The sequence below is a fragment of the Magnolia sinica genome, chromosome 9, assembly GCF_029962835.1.
Source record: "Magnolia sinica isolate HGM2019 chromosome 9, MsV1, whole genome shotgun sequence".
NCBI lineage: Eukaryota > Viridiplantae > Streptophyta > Magnoliopsida > Magnoliales > Magnoliaceae > Magnolia > Magnolia sinica.
The window spans coordinates 10,154,418-10,177,047 of NC_080581.1; the positions used below are offsets into that span (position 1 = coordinate 10,154,418).

General features: G+C 38.8%; 3 protein-coding genes and 1 long non-coding RNA gene across 8 annotated transcripts in view; 1 reads left to right on the forward strand and 3 right to left on the reverse strand.

Annotated features, from left to right (window-relative positions):
* The window catches only part of LOC131256855 (uncharacterized), a 54,767-nt gene extending 43,881 nt beyond the window's left edge, over positions 1–10,886 (forward strand). The window contains exons 1-3 of one of the 2 annotated variants that reach the window (XM_058257913.1): positions 9,833–10,433; positions 10,509–10,617; positions 10,689–10,886. In XM_058257913.1, coding sequence (XP_058113896.1) covers positions 10,282–10,433; positions 10,509–10,617; positions 10,689–10,886 — 459 coding nt within the window. In that variant the 5' untranslated portion in view covers positions 9,833–10,281. Of the gene's footprint in view, positions 1–9,832; positions 10,434–10,508; positions 10,618–10,688 lie in introns of those variants that run through there. The other variant, XM_058257912.1, reaches the window with a different exon arrangement.
* The window catches only part of LOC131256856 (B-box zinc finger protein 19-like), a 42,786-nt gene that overhangs the window by 9,416 nt on the left and 10,740 nt on the right, over positions 1–22,630 (reverse strand). The window lies entirely within an intron of this gene.
* Positions 11,201–20,649, reverse strand: LOC131256857 (uncharacterized). Of its 4 annotated transcripts, XR_009176989.1 has the most exons (4): positions 20,531–20,649; positions 20,206–20,334; positions 17,650–17,795; positions 16,752–17,574 (listed from the first exon to the last, which is right to left on the reverse strand). XR_009176989.1 is itself a non-coding variant. In XM_058257917.1 (3 exons), the coding sequence occupies exons 1-3, from the start codon at positions 18,951–18,953 to the stop codon at positions 11,237–11,239; spliced, it is 291 nt and encodes a 96-aa protein (XP_058113900.1). In that variant the 5' UTR covers positions 18,954–18,968; the 3' UTR covers positions 11,201–11,236. The 4 variants fall into 4 exon arrangements, 2 of the variants coding, with proteins under 2 accessions (XP_058113900.1, XP_058113899.1); XM_058257917.1 differs by lacking the exons at positions 16,752–17,574; positions 20,206–20,334; positions 20,531–20,649 and adding exons at positions 11,201–11,336; positions 18,909–18,968; XM_058257916.1 differs by lacking the exons at positions 20,206–20,334; positions 20,531–20,649 and adding an exon at positions 18,909–19,038.
* Positions 12,087–13,944, reverse strand: LOC131256865 (uncharacterized). Its single transcript, XR_009176996.1, has 3 exons — positions 13,863–13,944; positions 13,486–13,775; positions 12,087–12,849 (listed from the first exon to the last, which is right to left on the reverse strand). It is a non-coding gene; the product is annotated as an uncharacterized LOC131256865 (long non-coding RNA).

Consider the following 22,630-nt stretch of genomic DNA (forward strand, 5'->3'; position numbering starts at 1 on the left):
TGGCCACAAAAAGTCCATTGATTGGATTTTAAGTTCATTTGTTCGATGCAAATTTTGGGCTACACTTACTTAATTTAAGAGGTGGCCCATCAAATTGAAGGCCAAGATTCATGGGCATGTGGCACAAATAGAAGGTATATATAGTATGCATCATCTTACATGCATTTGCACAAACCATTGTCTAAAAGCATGAAAACCTAACTCGACCCAGAACCCACTCGAGTCGAGTCAACTCGAGAAACTCGTTTTTTTGACCGAGTCATGACCACAATTCACTAAATCTGGTCGAGTCGAGTTGAATTAGGTGAGTCAACTCGGGTTTTTAAACTGTTGTGAAAGCTATTACTACAAGCGATGTACTACTACATGTATACAGTTGAGATCTTGAAATACGTATATGTACGTATGTGTATACAATCTACTGTAATTTTGCAGGTAGAGGAGCTCCTGAGGGAGTACGAAAATGTGTGCACACTCAGGGTCCGAATGCCGATCTCGTCCGATCTGAGCAATCCACGCAACTTCATCACCAAGATCAGCCGTTACAATAAGGTGGTCAACATACCAAACAGCATGACGGTGCTTGATGAGCTCCTGCCAATCTCGATCGAGATGGCGAAGCGTAACTGCCGTGGGATCTGGAATTTCACGAATCCCGGCGTGATCAGCCACAATGAGATTTTGGAAATGTACAGAGACTACATCGACCCTCAATTCAAGTGGGCCAACTTCAATCTGGAGGAACAAGCGAAGGTGATCGTTGCCCAACGGAGTAACAACGAATTGGATGCAGCCAAGCTAAAGAAGGAATTCCCGGACCTGCTCTCGATCAAGGACTCAATTATCAAGTATGTATTCGAGCCTAGTAAGAAGACTTGAAGATCATTGGTTGGATGCTTGATCAGGGGCCCACCAATGATCAACGGTGTGAAGGAGTATGGACATTTGCATGGTTAGTGTTGTTTCATTTCTTGGATTTTTAAATAACTCTTGTATGGAAATTTTCAAGACTTTTCATGTTTGTTGTATGTAGATGTGGATTACCATCTGCAGGACAGTATGGTGAATGGTAATCTCCACCGTACACGTGGCCATGTGTACGATGGTTGATTTCATTTATTGGGTGGGGGGCCAATTGTTGAAAGGTGACAGATCGAGTCCATCTGTTGTGATAGTTGTAAATGTATATCATAGGATGTGCAATATTAGGGGAATGATCATATATGTTCTATGTATTTGAGCTGTGGGGCCCACCAGTGCTGTGTATTGGAATCCAAACCGTGAATCTAGTGTGCCTCCTGTTCATTCTTATATATATCCAAATCTCAGGTAGGACACACCACCAGGAGCAATGTAAAATGACATGTAAACCCTAGATGTTCATGTAGTGTGGCCCACCTGAGTTTTGGTCATTTGGTGCCCCTTCATTACCGGTGGGGTTCATCTGATGACTAGGATGGATCGCATATACAAAACATTCTATCTGGAAGTTTCTATGGTGGGCCTCACCGTCCTGATTGTCCCCCATCTTTCCCTTTGGTGTGGACCACCTGAATTAGGGATGAGGATAGATTCTGGGATCTAGGCCTAACACGGGTGACACAGGTGATGGGAAACGGATTGGCTACTCACCCTGCCACTAGCCCATGGCTTGCGGTCGGTGGACTGTGGGCCCCACCATGATGTATTTGTTTCATCCATGCCGTCCACTCATTCTTCCAGATCATTTTATGGTATGAGCCCAAAAATGAGGTTGATCCAAATCTCAAGTGGACCGCACAGTGTTGATTGAACACTTACCATTAAAAACTTCTTGGGGGCCACAAAATTTTTGGATCAAGCTGATATATTTTTTTTTCCCTTCATCCAAGTCTGTATGACCTAATCAACAGGTTAGATGTCAATAAGATAACAGTGGGCCGTAGGAGGTTTTTAATGGTGGACATTCAATCACTACTCTTTACTCATGGTGTGGTCCACCTTAGACTTAGATCTACCTCATTTTTGGGTTCAAGCATAAAATTATCTTTAAAAATAAATGGACGGCGTGGATAAAACACATACATCATGGTGGGTCCCACAGAGCACCAACGACTAGCCACCTGGCTGGCTGGTTGCAGCGTCACTAGCCAATCCGTTTCCCATGTGATGGAAGGGTTTTTGGATGGCAGTCAGTCTCACACATCACAGAGACGTTTGTGATCGGTTCCCTCCGTGGGCCCACCTCGATGGTGGATGTGTTGTTTATCCATTCCGTGCATCCGTTCTGAAAGACCATTTTAGGCCATGGTCCAAAAAACGAGGCAAATCCATATCTCAGGTGGACCACAAAAATTCAGAAACCAACCCGACATCATTTTAAGGCTTGCGTTCAGATCATTTTATCCCAACCTTGCCTGGCTCGGCCATCACCTCTCGACCGGACTTCATATGTACGGATATGCCAATCTAATCTTTCATTAGGCAACCCGTTCATCTTAAATGTAGACCGTTGATTTTGTTCATCCATGTGGCTGTATCTTTGTGATGTGTGGCCTACATGATCAATAGATGGATTACAAATATTCAAGGGCGAAATAGGAATTTTATCAATTTTTGGCTAGGCCAGATCGTTTCGGACCCAGGCCCGAGACACGGGCGAGGCTAATGGGTCTAAGCCCGGTCGAAAGCCGAGCCAGGCTCTCACATGCTAGTTACGGTCTTGTGATTCATTTCAATCTGTAGCCATTCATTGCTGTAGTTTCTACTATGGACAAGAGCGATAGGGCTTTTCCAGCCGTTGGTTGGCAAGAGTATCTATAGCTCCATTTCCTTTCCTTTATATATAAGTGGGCTGTCTATCAGTCCATGGACTTCAAATATTAACCCGTCTAAAATCAGGCCCTGAAATGATTGGCGATGATTGGGCCAACTCAGGCCCATATGATTCAATGTGGGATGACCCACGAAAACCATTTTAGAAGATGCTAACATGCAGCTATGAAATTGTCTGCTGTTTACTCTCACGGTACACGTGGCAAAACATGAGTTATGTATGATCAAGACCGTTAGTCATATGGGCCACAAGGTGGATGGGCGGTCGACGAAAAAATTGCTATCATTAGAAAACTTTAGCCAAACATTGATTGGATTGCTGCTACAATCCCAACCCTGTCTCTAGGATATCGCCTATCCACGCGGTGGCCCACCAGATCAACAGTTTCTATTAATACATCTTTGGCCTGACGTCAAAAGATCTATTTTGTGGGATCCACCCGTGAGATGATTATGTTGAATCTAGACCGTGCTTCTGGTGGACCTCAATTTAAATGTACATCTCAAGAATTATCCTTATCCAAAATTAGGTGTAACACACCAAAGTAGCAATGTACAATACACCTAAAATGTAAATGGACTTATCCACGGGGCCAATATGGTTTTTCGGTAGTCCTTGGTGAAAATATATACATTATATCACCCTTTATGAGTGGCGTCATGGTTAGATTGGCATGATCGACCGAGTAGCATATGACATGCCTCCATGTCAACTATATCACATACTATTTCGTCTTTATAATGTTTGTCAATTGATAATGATATAGTATATTCTTCAGTTATTTTTGTCTTGCTAACCTTCTTAATCCAACTGATTATATATAGGGAGGGATAACGTTCCATTTTCAAATGCAAACTCTCTACCATCACCTTGGAAATGATGTTCTTGCTGCTCACACTGTCAATAATCACATCATAGACTTTTCCATTCACCGTACGCCTAGTTCGGAAGATGTTATGTCGTTATGGGTGTACCTCTTTCCTCGGCACATAAAATAGTCACCTCATGATGAGTGACTCACCATGATTCTGCTAAACCCAACTTGTCTCATCCGCCTCGTCTTCTATGGCCTGTTCCGATTCCTAAACATCTGAATCTTCATTGGTTTTTTCAGCACTACTATCATTAATAGTGAGGTTCACCACTTATCACTGGGACAAGTATTTGATAGGTAATCTGGTTGGCAACAACGAAAGCAATTGTCGGGTTTTAGCCGAGCACAGGGGTTCAAGATTCAGCTTAGACCAGTAGCAGTAGATACACCCCTTTGAGGCCTAACTTGCCTGCTTCTTTGATCTTAGTTCATGGGTGTAAGAGGTTGAGTGTGTGCTCATACGGGCTCCTTTCCTTTGAGCTGTGGAACTCTCTGGGGTGGACCCGCAGTGACAACCCTAGCGGTAGGATAGGTTCGTGTGTTGGGACGTTCAAGCTACGCTTCCGCTGAGGTAGCCAACTTGATTGCATCATTCATCGTCCAAATGGACTACATCTGGACCTGATCATAGATCATCATACGCAATCCACCGTTGAATCGAGCGATTTGCTGTAATTACATCTGGACTAAATCGTTACACGTTGCCAATTGATAGAATTCGTTTGCGTAATCTCTCACCAACCGACAACCTTGCTGACAATTTTAATATTGTTGGAATAGTACCTGATTTAATCGCTAGGGAGAAATTGTACACCTACTAGTTGCTTCATCTGTTGCGATGTGCGGATTGGTGCTTTCATCTATATTTTTCATGCGATTTATAGTTGCTCCCACCAAGCTAAAGCTCCGCCCTTCAACTTGTAAGCCACAAGTTTAACCTTCTTCATTTCAGGGATTTTCATATAGTCGAATAATCGTTGGACTTCAGAAAGCCAATTGAAGAAATCTTCAATGTGAAGTTGGCCATTGAAACTAGGGATATCGACCTTCATCCTAAACTCTCAATCTGACCGATCTGCTTGATCACTGCATTGTCTGAGATGTTGAAGGATCATGTTATCAACCCCCGTATTATTGGATTACCCTCCCTCAGGAATGGCCTATTGGTTCACCACAAGTATCATCCTACGATCAGGCCGATTATGAGTTCCAGCAATTACCGGTGGCGGATCACTGCCAGAAACACAAAGCTGCCCTAGGGTCTCTATCATGTGATCCGTCGTGTGATCGATGGAAGTTTGCAGCCCTTTCATGACTTGTCGATTCTCTCGCTGGTCCGCTTCGAAAGCCACCGCCACCGTTAAAGGATAATTCCCTAGATCACCGTTAATGGAATTATTGCCCGACCCATTATTAGAAGCCATAAATTTGAGGAAAAGCCTCACTCTAATACCAAAGTGACGTAGGGAAGGACGTGAGGTCGAGCACCGCCTTCCTTGGGGGGAATAACTGCTCAGAATCTACGGAATTTCTCTGGACTCCTCACAGAGATACCTCGAATCCATGAGTAAAAGAAAATAAAAATAATTCTAAGAAATTCGAAATAATTTGATTGATGATGAAAAACAAGATTACCCCTTTAAATAGGGATATATACTAAGTCATGGAAGAAGTTTCGAAATTAAACTACAACTAAAACTCCTAGAATTCATGACTTACTATAAATAGTAAACTTACTAATTATAGAGTCATGATTCCTACCAATGCGCATGATTTTTGACCAAAAATAGTAACTATACTATTTAGCTTCACCACGTTGTTCTCCTAATTCTAAGCACTTTTAATGTTGGGCACAACTCCTAAAGCCCAACGGATGAAGAGTTATACTCAAACTAAAATTTACTGTAAATAGTAAAAATAAAATTAAAATATGTATTTGACGGTCGATCTGATGGTATTTCGCAAATTCGGCATGAGTAACCCAGCACAACAGGGTTGGGTGGCTAAAGTAGCTCATTCTACCCCAAAATCATATATATATGATACGTCTGATAGCTTGTTCTGATTTGCGAGATACGTCCGTTTTAAGTTCTGATGGTTTGGATCACTTATGTCGTTGGCCAAACCTTTTCTGATCCATCTAGGCCATAAAGTTATCCACAACCCACTGTACATCAGATATCCTGCCAACCTTTGTGGATTCTTGGATCCACCAAAGCTGCTTACTTTGTATCTCCGTTCTTGAAAATAAGTATAGGTCTTTTTTACATTGTTAGTTGGTTCCAGTGCATGCTTTTATAAATAAGAAAATTTTAAGAGTCTTCAAAAAAAAAAAAAATCAGTAGGAATTTTGGGATAAAAATCCCTAAAAACTTATTATAGGGAGACAAAAAGTGCATGCTTTTATAAATAAGAAAATTTTAAGAGTCTTCAAAAAAAAAAAAAAACAGTAGGAATTTTGGGATAAAAATCCCTAAAAACTTATTATAAGGAGACAATGTTTTTCTTCCATTCATCCATGTGACCGAGTTAAAAGGTTGGAGGGTAAATAAACATTCCAATACCCCTGAGGAAGTTTTTAATGATGGGCATTCAATCATTATTGTTTTTTCTTTGTGGTATGGTCCACTAGAGATTTGGACATTTTCAAATTTGAGTTCATATCACGAATGATCCCGAAAAATAGATGAATGGCATGGATACAATACATACGTTATAGTGGGTCCTATAGAGAACTACACCGTAGCCATCTTGGTGCTGGCAGCGCAGATGCTATGCAAGTCTAAATATCATTTTCTCGCTCGAGCATGTTTCCAAAGTTTCGGACGCGGATGGGCTAGTACCCCCACCAGTAGCCCCTGGGCTGGTGCTCATAGCGGGCGCCTTACCGTTGGTGCGTCAGAGTAGGTCCCATCACGGCTATCGAGGTAAGCGAAATGACCGTTACAAACGACGTTAGGGCCCATATCACCCGAGTACCTGCTCGAGACGAGAAAACATCCGAATTCTCTCCCGCCTCTCCCTCTCTCGAGTCCAACAAAAACCCATTTCTCTCCCGCTCTCCCTCTCTCAAATCCAACAGAAACCGCTATGTCTCTGTTGCATCTCACGGCGTGCTAACCCCAACGCATGAATCGGACCTTGAATCCAAAGCCTCTCACCATAGGAGCCCTCTATTGTCCGAGAGAAACCCAAACACTTCACATCAGGTCTGTCTGATTCTCTCTCTCTCTCTCTCTCTCTCTCTCTCTCTCTCAATCTTATTTGCAACAGCATGGGGATTTGGAGATTTCTCATTTTCGAATGTGGATTTGGTCATTTTTCAACTTCGTATGTCGATTTTTAGGATTTGGGGATTTTTCAACTTCGGAAGTAGATTTTAGAATTTGGGGATTTTTCAACCTGAATGTGGAAATTGATTTGGGGAATTTAGCATCTTCTTTGGGATGCCTAATCTAGACTTGGTAAGGAGCAAGGAGTCTGCAAGCATTGGGGATGCATGGTTCGACTTCACATTCATATTCGACGAATAATGGAGGGCTTTGCCGAACATAGATTACAATCTGTTTAGAGTCTAAATTCGTTGTTAGACTTGAATATGTTTGAAAAGTAGCCCACCCTTTTAGTGACGAAAAGCCAACTCTTCAAAGTTTTCTTATTGGTGCAGTTCTGTGAGCAGAAGATCTACTGAGAATGTCTTGAAAGTTGAAAATCTACTCAGCCGGATAATCTTAAAGTTTTTGCAATGTTTCCAGTTTATGATGTAGCAAGACGAGACACATTTACAAATCTTGCGGATACAAGGGCTAAGGAAATCTATCTCTACTCAACTAATCAAGATTGCATCAAGATGCTTATTGGAAACAAAGTTGATAAGGTAATTCCTACAAAGGTTTACAACAACTATACCTCCATTCTCAGAGGACTTTTCAACACAGGGTGGCCTCAGAACTTCTATGTTGTAAATGTGGTTTAAGTGCACTTCCAATCACGGCCTTATTCTTTTGAATTATATATCATAAGATTTCCACAGTTTAAATACAAGATATGCATCTTGATGTTTAATTTTGCAGGAAAGTGGACGGGTTGTCATGAAGAAAGAGGGAATTGATTTTGCTCGGGAGTATGGATGTCTTTTCCTTAAATGTAGTGCAAAAACTCGAATTAATGTACAATAGTGTTTTGAAGAGCTTGTTTTAAAGGTGCACACTCTGTCAACATTTATTTTTATTTTATTTCAGGATGATCATGTGGACATGGCAAAAGTTGTCCTGGGCATTTGTGATGGAAGAGTGGTCTGACGGATCGATTTCCGTCAGAAAAACTGCATAAAACAGATAGCCCACTTGTTTCAACTCATAGTAGAAACCGAGTAGAAATGAGTGGAGTCTGTTATTTCAGGCCGTTCAGCAGGAAATAGAGAGCCTAGTACTTGGCTTGTCATTACTGTAGCATATATATTAGTTTTTATTTATTCAATTAATCAATCATGTTCTTCTTTCTTGCAGCGAATTTTGGGTTAGACTGATTTTTAAGATCCAGGTGAAAATATGGTGACACATCTAATGGATGAGTGGACTGGATGAAAATTCTCCACCATACAGCTATATGCTTAACTATGTTTGTTAGTTCCTTACTTAAATTGTCGTATGTATGGCTGCTTTAGTGCTGGATTCTTTTTTTTTTTTTTTTTCTTGTTTGATATACATGATGGAAATATATTGGTAGGATCATCCAATCAGTCCTACCAAAAAAAAAGTGTGATTTTGCACTGTGGTAATGAAAAGTTGGTAGTCCACATCAGTTGATTTGTATGTCCAGAGGTTTCTAAAAGCTAGCATGGCATAGGCAGCTTCCCTACCCCTCTTGCATAAAAGATCCATCATCATAGTATGTAGAATGTACATGCCTGCTTGCATAATGCTACCACCAGTATGATTTTCTTGAACTGTAAACTCCAGGATGCAGGAAATTGTCTACTCCAAAGGGAGAATTTTCATCTTCGCTCCCTGTCCAAGGCTCCTGTTGGCAAAAAGAAATTTGATTTGTTTTGTATACTTCCTTATCCAATCATTTTCATGATGGATTTCATTTTTTAAATTCCAGCACTTTTCGGAAGTATCTTTTCATGCAGTGTGATTTTATTTTATTTTTCCTTCTTGTTTGATAGATGATGAAATTAGGGGTGCACATTCAATTGGTTTTTTGCAAGAATTGTAATTAGATTCTTCTCAGCATGTTCACGCTACTTCCTCCTAGGCTATTCTGAATCAACCAACAATTAGAGTTGTAGCTATAATAGCTGAAGGTTGTAAAGAAGCCTCCACCTACTCTAATGGAGAACACATAATCAAAAGTGAAAAATAAGCAAGAGGAGCCCAAAGCCACTGAGATGAAAGCGGCTGGGGTTGGACTAAAAGTTAGTTGGAAATTTGGTCAAAATGCAATTCTATAGGCTAATCTTTCTACACAAGAGAGTAGTAATGGTATGGCCTTTCTGATGATTTTATAGGCTAGAACATTGGTTTGCTATGTTCCACTGTGGATGGACTCTGACATGCTCCAAAAATCTACTCAGCCGGATAATCTTAAAGTTTTTATTTAGGAGAATCTCGACCAGAAGGTTTCACATGTAAACTCCTAGAAGCCAAATCTGTTTTTTAGTATCTAAAACTTCCCTGCCATTATTTCAAATCACAAGTGATGGACCACAATTTGTGGGCTTGATGTTTGTAATCTAGATGTAAAATACCTCTGTTATGAGTGGTCTAGATGTTGCACAAGTTGATATTGGTTTGTGTACCGCAAATTGCCTCTTCAATCTCTCCTCATGCCAGTCAACCTAGCATTTCTCATCAATATTTTTAGAAATTGACCTTTTTTTTGGAGATTTCTTTGTTTGAATTTTATTTTATTTTTAAATACAATTTAAGGAATTGCAATGAGTTGTGAAAAACCATGGTGGATCTGTTCTTATTGGATGCTTGTTTTGGTCTTTTGGATATGCATGTATTGAATTTTTGTAACAAAAACATGATCTTTGCACTAGCAATAACATGCTTTATAACTTGGCTATGGAACAAACTTTTTGGGAACAAAATTATTGGAACTTAGTGTTCTATGTTTTGGGAACAAAAACTATATGGCTCAACATTATAGATCCTACTCGGCCAGAAAAATCGAAACAAGGGAGCTTTACAAATCATTTTCCACCAGAAAGATTCGAAAAGAGAATCTCACTTCAGTGGTGAGATGACATGGCAAGATTTGATTGATAGGGTCGCATGCTTATAGATACCCAACAGTGTAAGGTCCACCAATCAAATCTTTCCACATCATCTCACCACCCAATTTAGGTATTACCTCAGAAAATATCTAATCCGTGACTACGTGTATGAGACCATAGATGATGAAATTAGTTGAATGCCACACAACATGGATACCATTTAATATTGAATTTGGACCGTCAATAAATTTTTCATAACTGCTCATTTATTTTGTCCTTGTGTGGCCCAACATGTCTTTTTTGAAAATTTGTTTGTGGGAACGTTGTTTGGAGCATTAATTCAGTTTTGAGTTTGTTGTTTATTTCATGCAGGAACCTGCATCAGAGATACAGGACAAGATTTTATTTATGATTAATAATATTTCAGCTTCAAATATGGATGTGAAAGCAAAAGAATTTACTGATGTCCTGAAAGAGCAGTACTATCCATGGTTTGCTCAATATATGGTGATGAAAAGGTGAGAAAAATCTTATTAATAACCTTTTAGTTTCATCAGCTGATTTTTACTTTACTGGAACATTATATTTGACAGAGCAAGCATTGAGCCAAATTTTCATGAGCTGTACTTGAAGTTCTTGGGGAAAGTTAATTCAAGAATGCTGAATAAGAAGATTGTCAAAGCTACTTATGAGAATTGCAAGGTGCCTTAGCAAAACTTTTTTGTTACCCCTGGTTGTCATTGTCACCATACACTTTTTCCAATCTCCCATAGACACAGACGAATGAGGTCCAGCCAGAGCTTCTACAAGGGATCTTCAAGTACTTGGAATGCAGTTTTGTCATCAGGAACGTCGAACAACAATTCAAATACACTGAGGTGCTTTCGACTCCTTTAAAAAACCAACCATCCACTCTTTTTTTCAACTTCCACAAAAAGAAGTGTGGTTGTAAGCACGCCAATGACTACTAAATATTTTTGAGGAAGACAGTTGCACAATAACTGAATAAAAATTTCTGCAACTAGCCATAAGGAGGTGGTGGTAGTGGTAGTGGTGGTGGTGTTGGGCCAATTCAACCCTTTCTTCTAAAAGTTGATCATATCAGATAAATGTGACAACGCATTGCTCAATGTAATATTTTGGTAACATAGCTGATCATGCTTCTGGTTGTTTCGGTTCTTATGTTTAAGCAGCCGCCTTGGCTTTAGACTTCTTTCCTTTCGTCTCTGGCGCTGGGCTGTTCTGGAAGGGAAGGAAGGCAGTACCCATGAAGGGTTGTAAAGGTGCCGGAATCTCAATGCCATCTTCCTTTTGGTAATTTTCAAGAACACAGCAAATGATCCTTTCTGTTGCTGTGAGGGTAGAGTTCAACAAATGACTGCCTGTTTTTTCTTTCTTTTGCGGAATATTGCGGAGTCCACCTGCTTTCATGAATTACCAGGAAACTAATTTTGTAATTGATTGAATGAAGGATTGTAATTGAATGAATGAATGATTATGCAGGTGGTAATTGAATGAATGACTGATTATAATATATATTTTTTAAAATGAAGGAATTAGCTACGGATTAAATCCGTAGCTATAATTTTCAGACCTATACGTACAATTGTGTTACGAACTAAAATGGTAGCAAAATACCTGTAGAGCAGTTTAAAAACTCAGAGTAAGGTTTTTGCAATTTTAGACTTTGGTTGCTAGTCTTCTATTTCTTTCATGGAAAGGTAGATGAGCACACTAGTTGAACTTTGTTAATATGGCATAAATCTATACAAGCCAAAGATCTCAGGAATCACTTGTTTGAATATGTACATTAATAAATAGGGCCGACCGAAGATACAGACTGTCAAATATGTTAGGCCTATTGTGGATTGTACACACCTAAAAATTCTCCAGATCAATGAAAATTCCAAACATGGTCCCATAATATAAGCTTAAGGAAGAGAGTGTAGCATATCAAAGGTATTTTATATTTTATAGTGACTATCAAGGTTGATGTAGGGTATACTTGAATAAGGAATGCATTCCAATGTTCTTGCAAAATATGGTGAGCAGTTTGGCCCCTTTCATTCGGAGAACATACCCATAGCCTGCATAACAGTCCTGTTTACCTTCAAATAAACATCTGGGAAACTTACATATTTCAATGCGTTCATCATATTGACAAGGCTAAAGCAACAAAAAGGACTTGATTATTTGCCAACAACGCATTTACATTCAGTTACACATGCAATCCACATTCAACCTGTTAATCATTCAATTACATATTCAATCCACATCTAAATCACATATTCAAAATCCAAATCCTGCCCATATTGATATATACCCATTCTTTCTTCTTATTTTTCTAAAGGTGGGAAGCACACCACCCAAGATTATTGAGTGGAAATGCTCTATACAACTATTCAGGCGGACGCCAACAAAAAGGGCAGCAGTCACGCCTATCATTTAGAGCACTTGTAAAATAAATAAAAAACAAAAACAAAACAAAAAACTATACAGGGCTAAAAAAATTAAAAAATTATAATAGACCCACAGAACAAGCCACCAATCTGGCACCCCAAAACTGATCTAAATCTTCAATGACACCTACGAACTACCATCCCTACAAACCAGCTGCACACCACAATAAGACCACACCAAACCCACAACAACCCAAGACAAAACAACTGGGGTAGCTCCTATCCAAAACTTGCACAACATCAGCCGCAGGGAGCAAAAGAAGGCCACATTGATTTGAAAAGAACATGTTGCTTCTGCTGCTACATACAGGGGCTGTTGTTGAAAACCATAACATGTCCTACATGGAGAGCCATGAGGGCTGCGACTGCTTCCAACTATGAAGCCACATGCAGCTTAAAAACCCAAAAGTGCTGAAGAGCAATGTAATCTTCTCATACACGTCTTGTAACATCATTTTAGACATGTAGAATTTACCTGCAACATTATCAACAAGAAAAAATCATAAGGTAAAAAGCATTCTATGCAAATAGAGTAGAAAAGCAGTTACAAATTGGCAAAGTATAATGGATGATACACAAGCAGTTAGAATTTATAAAACATTACATACATAAATACAAGTAATTCAAACTATGATGTCTCAATTAGATATATCATGAACAAAATATTACACTTTGTTCGTTATCCATACATAAGATTTTTGAATGATTATTGGATGGCTAAAATGGAAAATATTGGAAGGTCTTATTGAAAAACAAGCATCAGCATTTTGTAATGTACAAATTTAACTTCACATTTTTAACGAAATTTAGGAACAAATTTTGACTTTCCATTGTTGACAAATTTGACGACAAAAGTCTTATGGAAGTTTTGACCTCACATTGTTGACAACTATGACAAATTTGACAACAAAGGTCTTATTACGAGTACATATATTAGTAATTTTGACAACAAATTTGACTCCAAATTTATTGACAAAATTTCGACTCAATAACTTCAAGTGGCTTTTTGTTATTAGTAAGGCTAGCATAAGCATAGTAGGTGGAAAAATGGGTGCTCACTAAAATTAGCTGAAATTTTATAACTTGCCAACCTATTTATATCACAGCTCACCTTCTAAATGAACCGCCTTGATTATTTTTTTTGCAGTAGTCCACCTGATGGATGCCTTGAACATTTGAATACCATTATGGAGGTTCCCACCAAAGAAGCCAAATCAACATCTCTTTTGATTTCCCATCTCAAAATTTCACATAAGTGGAGAAAACATGCTTGTGAAAATCAGATCCTTTCCACCTCAAAAAGTCTCATGAAGGATATGGATGGTGCATCGGTCCCTTCCTACCTTAATATCGCAAATTTTGCACACAAAACGCAAAATTTCTTCTACTTTTTCTTTCATTCTGTTAAGAGAAAAGAAAGTAAACAGATTCCACCAATCAAGTTGTAATCTTCTGGCTTTTATAAGAAGAGTTAGAACATACACTCACCTTTGAGGAAAGAAAATCTATTTATTCAAATGTAGGTTGTGTTCTTCACACTCTAACAGTTGACTCTTATCACATGGTGCTGGTGATAATTGCATACAGGGATTTCAAATTTCAATGAATAAGACGTCTCACTGTATTGAAAATTAAAAAGTTCATTCAATACTATGAATGATAGAGATTAACAGTTTTACTTGTTGAAATGCAATACTTCCTATAGATGTATCTTCACGTAAATGTGCCAATTGCAGGTTGCTTGAGGGAATTTGCTTGTACAAGTTTGTACTTGGTTGGTAGCCACAAGCAACAAAAGGGCCACTAATTGATCCACTAGGGCTGATCTTAGGTATCCCAAAACGACTCAGACTGGTACCAATTGAAGTCTAGCATAGCAAAAACACAATAATGAAAACTTTAGTGAGCATAACTTACATGAATGTCAACTCCTATAAATGTTACTCTAATATTAGAAATATACAAAATTAAATCGCACTTTTACCTGTGGTCTAATGTTGAAGAGATTTTGTTGAAACATGCCAAAATGAGGTGCTTGGTATCGAAATTAAACCAGTGGTGCATTTATGGACCCACTAGAGGCAGGAGTGTAGCCAATCACCATATGATGACCGGGTCCTACATGGGATCCTATCGGTACTTCTAAGGGACTCATGACAACAATATGTGTACCCTGATGGAGGGAAAAAAAATCAAGAATTTAAAGAACATAAACATGTGACATGACAAGATTTGGTAAATAAGTTCTTACCGATACCTGATTAAAATGACTTAGTTCAAGAGATGGAATTGAATAATTTGAAAGTTGAAATGAAGTAGGGTGCATTATGTTTGGTGCTTGAGCAGTTTCTCATCTCTCTTGATTTGCTTGTGGCTGAATGGATTTAGTACGAGATTTTTTCTTCTGTACTTTATCCAGCGGATTTTGATACACACGATGGCTGCCCCCAACTCGAGGCTTTACTTTAATCCCACTTACAATTTGTGAACTCTGGCTATTAACAAAAGTAACTTCTTTTTCAATAGGCTCGGGGTTTGTTGTTTCTATATCTATGCTTTTAGTTGGCTCATGGCATGCACTTTTAGTATCAACATTTTCATTTCGTCTAGAGTGCGCACATCTAGTCTCTTCACTTTCGGTGGGGGGACTAGCCAATCCGCGTCCGCTCCTGAGCTGGTGCTCATAGCTTGTGCCTTACCATTGGTGCGTCAGAGTAGGTCCCATCATGGCTATCGAGGTAAGTGAAATGACTAGTACATAGTTTGAATTACTTGTATTCATGTATGTAATATTTTAGTAAATTATAACTGCTTGTGTATCATCCATTATACTTTGCCAATTTGTAACTACTTTTCTACTCTATTTGCATAGAATGCTTTTTACCTTATAATTTTTTCTTGTTGATAATGTTGCAGGTAAATTCTACATGTCTGAAATGATGTTACAAGACGTGTATGAGAAGATTACATTGCTCTTCAGCACTTTTGGATTTTTAAGCTGCATGTGGCTTCATAGCTGGAAGCAATCGCAACCCTCATGGCTCTCCATGTAGGACATGATATGGTTTTCAACAACAGCCCCTGTATGTAGCAGCAAAAGAAACATGTTCTTTTCAAATCAATGTGGCCTTTTTTTGCTCCCTGCGGTTGTCTTGCGGCTGATGTTGTGCAAGTTTTGGATAGGAGCTACCCTGGTCGTTTTGTCTTGGGCTATTGTGGGTTTGGTGTGGTCAGTGTGCAACTGGTTTGTAGGGATGGTAGTTGGTGGGTGTCATTGAAGATTTAGATCAGTTTTGGGGTGCCAGATTGGTGGCTTGTTCTGTGGGTCTGTTATAATTTTTTAATTTTTTTAGCCCTGTATAGTTTTTTGTTTTGTTTTGTTTTTTTTTTTTGTACAAGTGCTTTAAATGATAGGCGTGACTGCTGCCCTTTTTGTTGGCGTCCGCCTGAATAGTTGTATAGAGCATTTCCACTCAATAATCTTGGGTGTTGTGCTTCCCACCTTTAGAAAACGAAGAAGAAAGAATGGGTATATATCAATATGGGCAGGATTTGGATTTTGAATATGTGATTTAGATGTGGATTGAATATGTAATTGATTGATTAACAGGTTGAATGTGAATTGCATGTGTAACTAAATGTAAATGCGTTGTTGGCAAATAATCAAGTCCTTTTTGTTGCTTTAGCCTTGTCAATATGATGAACGCATTAAAATATGTAAGTTTCCCAGATGTTTATTTGAAGGTAAACAGGATTGATACGCAGGCTATGGGTATGTTCTCCGAATGAAAGGGGCCAAACTGCTCACGATATTTTGCAAGAACATTGGAATAAATACCTTTGATATGCTACACTCTCTTCCTTAAGCTTAGATTATGGGACCATGTTTGGAATTTTCATTGATCTGGAGAATTTTTGGGTGTGTGCAATCCATAATAGGCCTAACGTATTTAACAGTCTGTATCTTCAGTTGGCCCTATTTATTAATGTACATATTCAAACAAGTGATTCCTGAGATCTTTGGCTTGTATAGATTTATGCCATATTAACAAAGTTCAAATAGTGTGCTCATCTACCTTTCCATGAAAGAAATAGAAGACTAGCAAGCAAAGTCTAAAATTGCAAAAACCTTACTCTGAGTTTTTAAACTGCTCTATAGGTATTTTGCTACCGTTTTAGTCTGTAGCACAATCGTACATATAGGTCTAAAAATTATAGCTACGGATTTAATCCGTAGCTAATTCCTTCATTTTAAAAAATATATATTATAATCAGTCATTCATTCAATTACCACCTGCATAATCATTCATTCATTCAATTACAATCCTTCATTCAATCAATTACAAAATTAGTTTCCTGGTAATTCATGAAAGCAGGTGGACTCCGCAATATTCTGTAAAAGAAAGAAAAAACAGGCAGTCATTTGTTGAACTCTACCCTCACAGCAATAGCAAGGACCATTTACTGTATTCTTGAAAATTACCAAAAGGAATATGGCATTGAGATTCCGGCACCTTTACAACCCTTCATGGGTACTGCCTTCCTTCCCTTCCAGAACAGCCCAGCGCCAGAGACGAAAGGAAAGAAGTCTAAAACCAAGGCGGCTGCTTAAACATGAGAACCGAAACAACCAGAAGCATGATCGGCTATGTTACCAAAATATTACATTGAGCAATGCGTTGTCACATTTATCTGATATGATCAACTTTTAGAAGAAAGGGTTGAATTGGCCCAACACCACCACCACTACCACTACCACCACCTCCTTATGGCTGGTTGTAGAAATTTTTATTCAGTTATTGTGCAACTGTCTTCCTCAAAAATATTTAGTAGTCATTGGCGTGCTTACAGCCACACTTCTTTTTGTGGAAGTTAAAAAAAAGAGTGGATGGTTGGTTTTTTAAAGGAGTCGAAAGCACCTCAGTGTATTTGAATTATTGTTCGACGTTCCTGATGACAAAACTGCATTCCAAGTACTTGAAGATCCCTTGTAGAAGCTCTGGCTGGACCTCATTTGTCTGTGTTTATGGGAGATTGGAAAAGGTGTATGGTGACAATGACAACCAGGGGTAACAAAAAAGTTTTGCTAAGGCAGCAATTCTCATAAGTAGCTTTGACAATCTTCTTATTCAGCATTCTTGAATTAACTTTCTCCAAGAACTTCAAGTACAGCTCATGAAAATTTGGCTCAATGCTTGCTCTGTCAAATATAATGTCCCAGTAAAGTAAAAATTAGCTGATGAAACTAAAAGGTTATTCATAAGATTTTTCTCACCTTTTCATCACCATATACTGAGCAAACCATGGATAGTACTGCTCTTTCAGGACATCAGTAAATTCTTTTGCTTTCACATCCATATTTGAAGCTGAAATATTATTAATCATAAATAAAATCTTGTCCTGTATCTCTGATGCAGGTTCCTGCATGAAATAAACAACAAACTCAAAACTAAATTAATGCTCCAAACAGCGTTCCCACAAACAAATTTTCAAAAAAGACATGTTGGGCCACACAAGGACAAAATAAATGAGCAGTTATGAAAAATTTATTGACGGTCCAAATTCAATATCAAATGGTATCCATGTTGTGTGGCATTCAACTAATTTCATCATCTATGGTCTCATACATGTAGTCACGGATTAGATATTTTCTGAGGTAATACCTAAATTGGGTGGTGAGATGATGTGGAAAGATTTGATCGGTGGACCTTACACTGTTGGGTATCTATAAGCATGTGACCCTATCAATCAAATCTTGCCATGTCATCTCACCACTGAAGTGAGATTCTCTTTTCGAATCTTTCTGGTGGAAAATGATTTGTAAAGCTCCCTTGTTTCGATTTTTCTGGCCGAGTAGGATCTATAATGTTGAGCCATATAGTTTTTGTTCCCAAAACATAGAACACTAAGTTCCAATAATTTTGTTCCCAAAAAGTTTGTTCCATAGCCAAGTTATAAAGCATGTTATTGTTAGTGCAAAGATCATGTTTTTGTTACAAAAATTCAATACATGTATATCCAAAAGACCAAAACAAGCATCCAATAAGAACAGATCCACCATGGTTTTTCACAACTCACTGCAATTCCTTAAATTGTATTTAAAAATAAAATAAAATTCAAACAAATAAATCTCCAAAAAAAAGGTAAATTTCTGAAAATATTGATGAGAAATGCTAGGTTGACTGGCATGAGGAGAGATTGAAGAGGCAATTTGCAGTACACAAACCAATATCAACTTGTGCAACATCTAGACCACTCATAACAGAGGTATTTTACATCTAGATTACAAACATTAAGCCCACAAATTGTGGTCCATCACTTGTGATTTGAAATAATGGCAGGAAAGTTTTAGATACTAAAAAACAGGATTTGGCTTCTAGGAGTTTACATGTGAAACCTTCTGGTCGAGATTCTCCTAAATAAAAACTTTAAGATTATCCAGCTGAGTAGATTTTTGGAGCATGTCAGAGTCCATCCACAGTGGAACATAGCAAACCAATGTTCTAGCCTATAAAATCATCAGAAAGGCCATACCATTACTGCTCTCTTGTGTAGAAAGATTGGCCTATAGAATTGCATTTTGACCAAATTTCCAACTAACTTTTAGTCCAACCCCAGCCGCTTTCATCTCAGTGGCTTTGGGCTCCTCTTGCTTATTTTTCACTTTTGATTATGTGTTCTCCATTAGAGTAGGTGGAGGCTTCTTTAAAACCTTCAGCTATTATAGCTACAACTCTGATTGTTGGTTGATTCAGAATAGCCTAGGAGGAAGCAGCGTGAACATGCTGAGAAAAATCTAATTACAATTCCTTCAAAAAACCAATTGAATGTGCACCCCTAATTTCATCATCTATCAAACAAGAAGGAAAAATAAAATAAAATCACACTGCATGAAAAGATACTTCCGAAAAGTGCTGGAATTTAAAAAATGAAATCCATCATGAAAATGATTAGATAAGGAAGTATACAAAACAAATCAAATTTCTTTTTGCCAACAGGAGCCTTGGACAGGGAGCGAAGATGAAAGTTCTCCCTTTGGAGTAGACAATTTCCTGCATCCTGGAGTTTACAGTTCAAGAAAATCATACTGGTGGTAGCATTATGCAAGCAGGCATGTACATTCTACATACTATGATGATGGATCTTTTATGCAAGAGGGGTAGGGAAGCTGCCTATGCCATGCTAGCTTTTAGAAACCTCTGAACATACAAATCAACTGATGTGGACTACCAACTTTTCATTACCACAGTGCAAAATCACACTTTTTTTTTTTTGGGTAGGACTGATTGGATGATCCTACCAATATATTTCCATCATGTATATCAAACAAGAAAAAAAAAAAAGAAAAAATAATCCAGCACTAAAGCAGCTTCCACACATACATACTAGAATTTTAGTAAGGAACTAACAAACATAGTTATGCATATAGCTGCATGGTGGAGAATTTTCATCTAGTCCACTCATCCATTAGATGTGTCACCATATTTTCACCTGGATCTTAAAAATCAGTCTAACCCAAAATTCACTGCAAGAAAGAAGAACATGATTGATTAATTGAATAAATAAAAACTAATATATATGCTGCAGTAATGACAAGCCAAGTACTAGGCTCTCTATTTCCTACTAAATGGCCTGAAATAACAGACTCCACTCATTTCTACTCGGTTTCTACTATGAGTTGAAACAAGTGGGCTATCTGTTTTATGCGGTTTTTCTGACAGAAATCGATCCGTCAGACCACTCTTCCATCACAAATGCCCAGGACAACTTTTGCCATGTCCACATGATCATCCTGAAATAAAATAAAAATAAATGTTGACAGAGTGTGCACTTTTAAAACAAGCTCTTCAAAACACTGCTATACATTAATTCGAGTTTTTGCACTACCTTCAAGGAAAAGACATCCATACTCCCGAGCAAAATCAATTCCCTCTTTCTTCATGACAACCCCTCCACTTTCCTGCAAAATTAAACATCAAGATACATATCTTGTATTTAAACTGTGGAAATCTTATGATATATAATTCAAAAGAATAAGGTCGTGATTGGAAGTGCACTTAAACCACATTTACAGCATAGAAGTTCTGAGGCCACCCTGTGTGGAAAAGTCCTCTGAGAATGGAGGTATAGTTGTTGTAAACCTTTGTAGGAATTACCTTATCAACTTTGTTTCCAACAAGCATCTTGATGCAATCTTGATTAGTTGAGTAGAGATCGATTTCCTTAGCCCTTATATCCGCAAGATTTGTAAATGTGTCTCGTCTTGCTACATCATAAACTGGAAACATTGCAAAAACTTTAAGATTATCCGGCTGAGTAGATTTTCAGCTTTCAAGACATTCTCAATAGATCTTTTGCTCACAGAACTGCACCAATAAGAAAACTATGAAAAGTCGGCTTTTCGTCACCAAAAGGGTGGGCTACTTTTCAAACATATTCAAGTCTAACAACGAATTTGGACTCTAAACAGATTGTAATCTATGTTCGGCAGAGCCCTCCATTATTTGTCGAATATGAATGTGAAGTCGAACCATGCATCCCCAATGCTTGCAGACTTGCTCCTTACCAAGTCTAGATTAGGCATCCCAAAGAAGATGCTAAATTCCCCAAATCAATTTCCGCATTCAGGTTGGAAAATCCCCAAATTCTAAAATCTACCTCCGAAGTTGAAAAATCCCCAAATCCTAAAAATCGACATACAAAGCTGAAAAATGACCAAATCCACATTCGAAAATGAGAAATCTCCAAATCTCCATGCTGTTGCAAATAAGATTGAGAGAGAGAGAGAGAGAGAGAGAGAGAGAATCAGACAGACCTGATGTGGAGTATTTGGATTTCTCTCGGACAATGGAGGGCTCCTATGGTGAGAGGTTTTGGATTCGAGGTCCGATTCATGCATTGGGGTTAACACGCTGTGAGATGCAACAAGTACATAGCGGTTTCTGTTGGATTTGAGAGAGGGAGAGCGGGGAGAAATGAGTTTTTGTTGGACTCAAGAAAGGGAGAGGCGGGAGAGAATTCAAATGTCTTCTCGTCTCGAGCAGGTACTCAGGTGAAACGGCCCCTAACGCTGTTTGTAATGGTCATTTCGCTTACCTCGATAGCCGTGATGGGACCTACTCTGACACACCAATGGTAAGGCGCCAGCTATAAGCACAGCCTAGTAGCTACTAGTGGTGGGACATCCGTGACCAAACGCTTGCGTCATCAATCTACTGGCGCACCAATGATAAGGCACCAGCTATGATCGCTGGCCCAGGAGATACTGGTGGTGGGACATACGCGTCCAAACGCTTACTCAACAAATCCTGTCTACCTTAGCGACGTGCGTAGGATAAGTCCAAGTATCATTTGCTCGCTCGAGCATCTTTCTCAACGCCTACTTTATCAACATGCGTAAGATAGCAAGTCAAAGTATCATTTTTTCACTCGAGCATCTTTCTAGACGCCTTCCTTATCAACATGCGTAAGACAGCAAGTCCAAAGATCATTTCCTCGCTGGAGCATCTCTCTCAACGCCTACATTATCAACATGCGTCTCACAGGGAAAAAAATGTTTAAACGGTGGTTATTGAGTTTCATCTTGTGAGGCCTACTTGAGTATGGGAAAAGCTTAATTTTCGGTCTCGTGTCCTAAGATGAGCACTCAAAATATATAAACGAAGTGGATTTCTTATAAACATCACGGTGGGACCCACGTAACATCCCAATTCAATAACTTAGTAAATTAACAGCCTTTTTTTATAATAATGACAATAATAATAATAAAAAGACTAGTCAGTTTGCGGAGGGCCCGCCTTTCCGATCCAGCATCTATAAATAACTACAAACACGCCAGTTTTGGATTTGAACTGCCCTTCCATTGGAAAGAGGACCGTCAACTGAGCAACTGACCATGCCCCGTGCCGGCTCACTCTCATTCGTATCCATTTTAGTCATCTGCCTCCTAACGATCAACACTGCGATCGCAGTCATCCGATCATATGACGATCCATGGACCTTGGCCTCCGTCATCTCCGTCTATCTATTGGTAAAGCTTTTGTTTTGGTCTTTACGTGTGTATGACCGAATTTCTGAGAAGATGAAGAGACTGAAGATCCTCATATGGGTGGTGGCGACGGCCCTCAACATTGTCATCGCCTATCGGGTGGCGATGATCATGAATGTAGCCATGAAGTGCGTGGTGTGGGCCATTTCTATCTTCAGCATCAGTTGGGGTTTTTTCATTGTTCTTCATCTTCCCTAATAAGACCAAC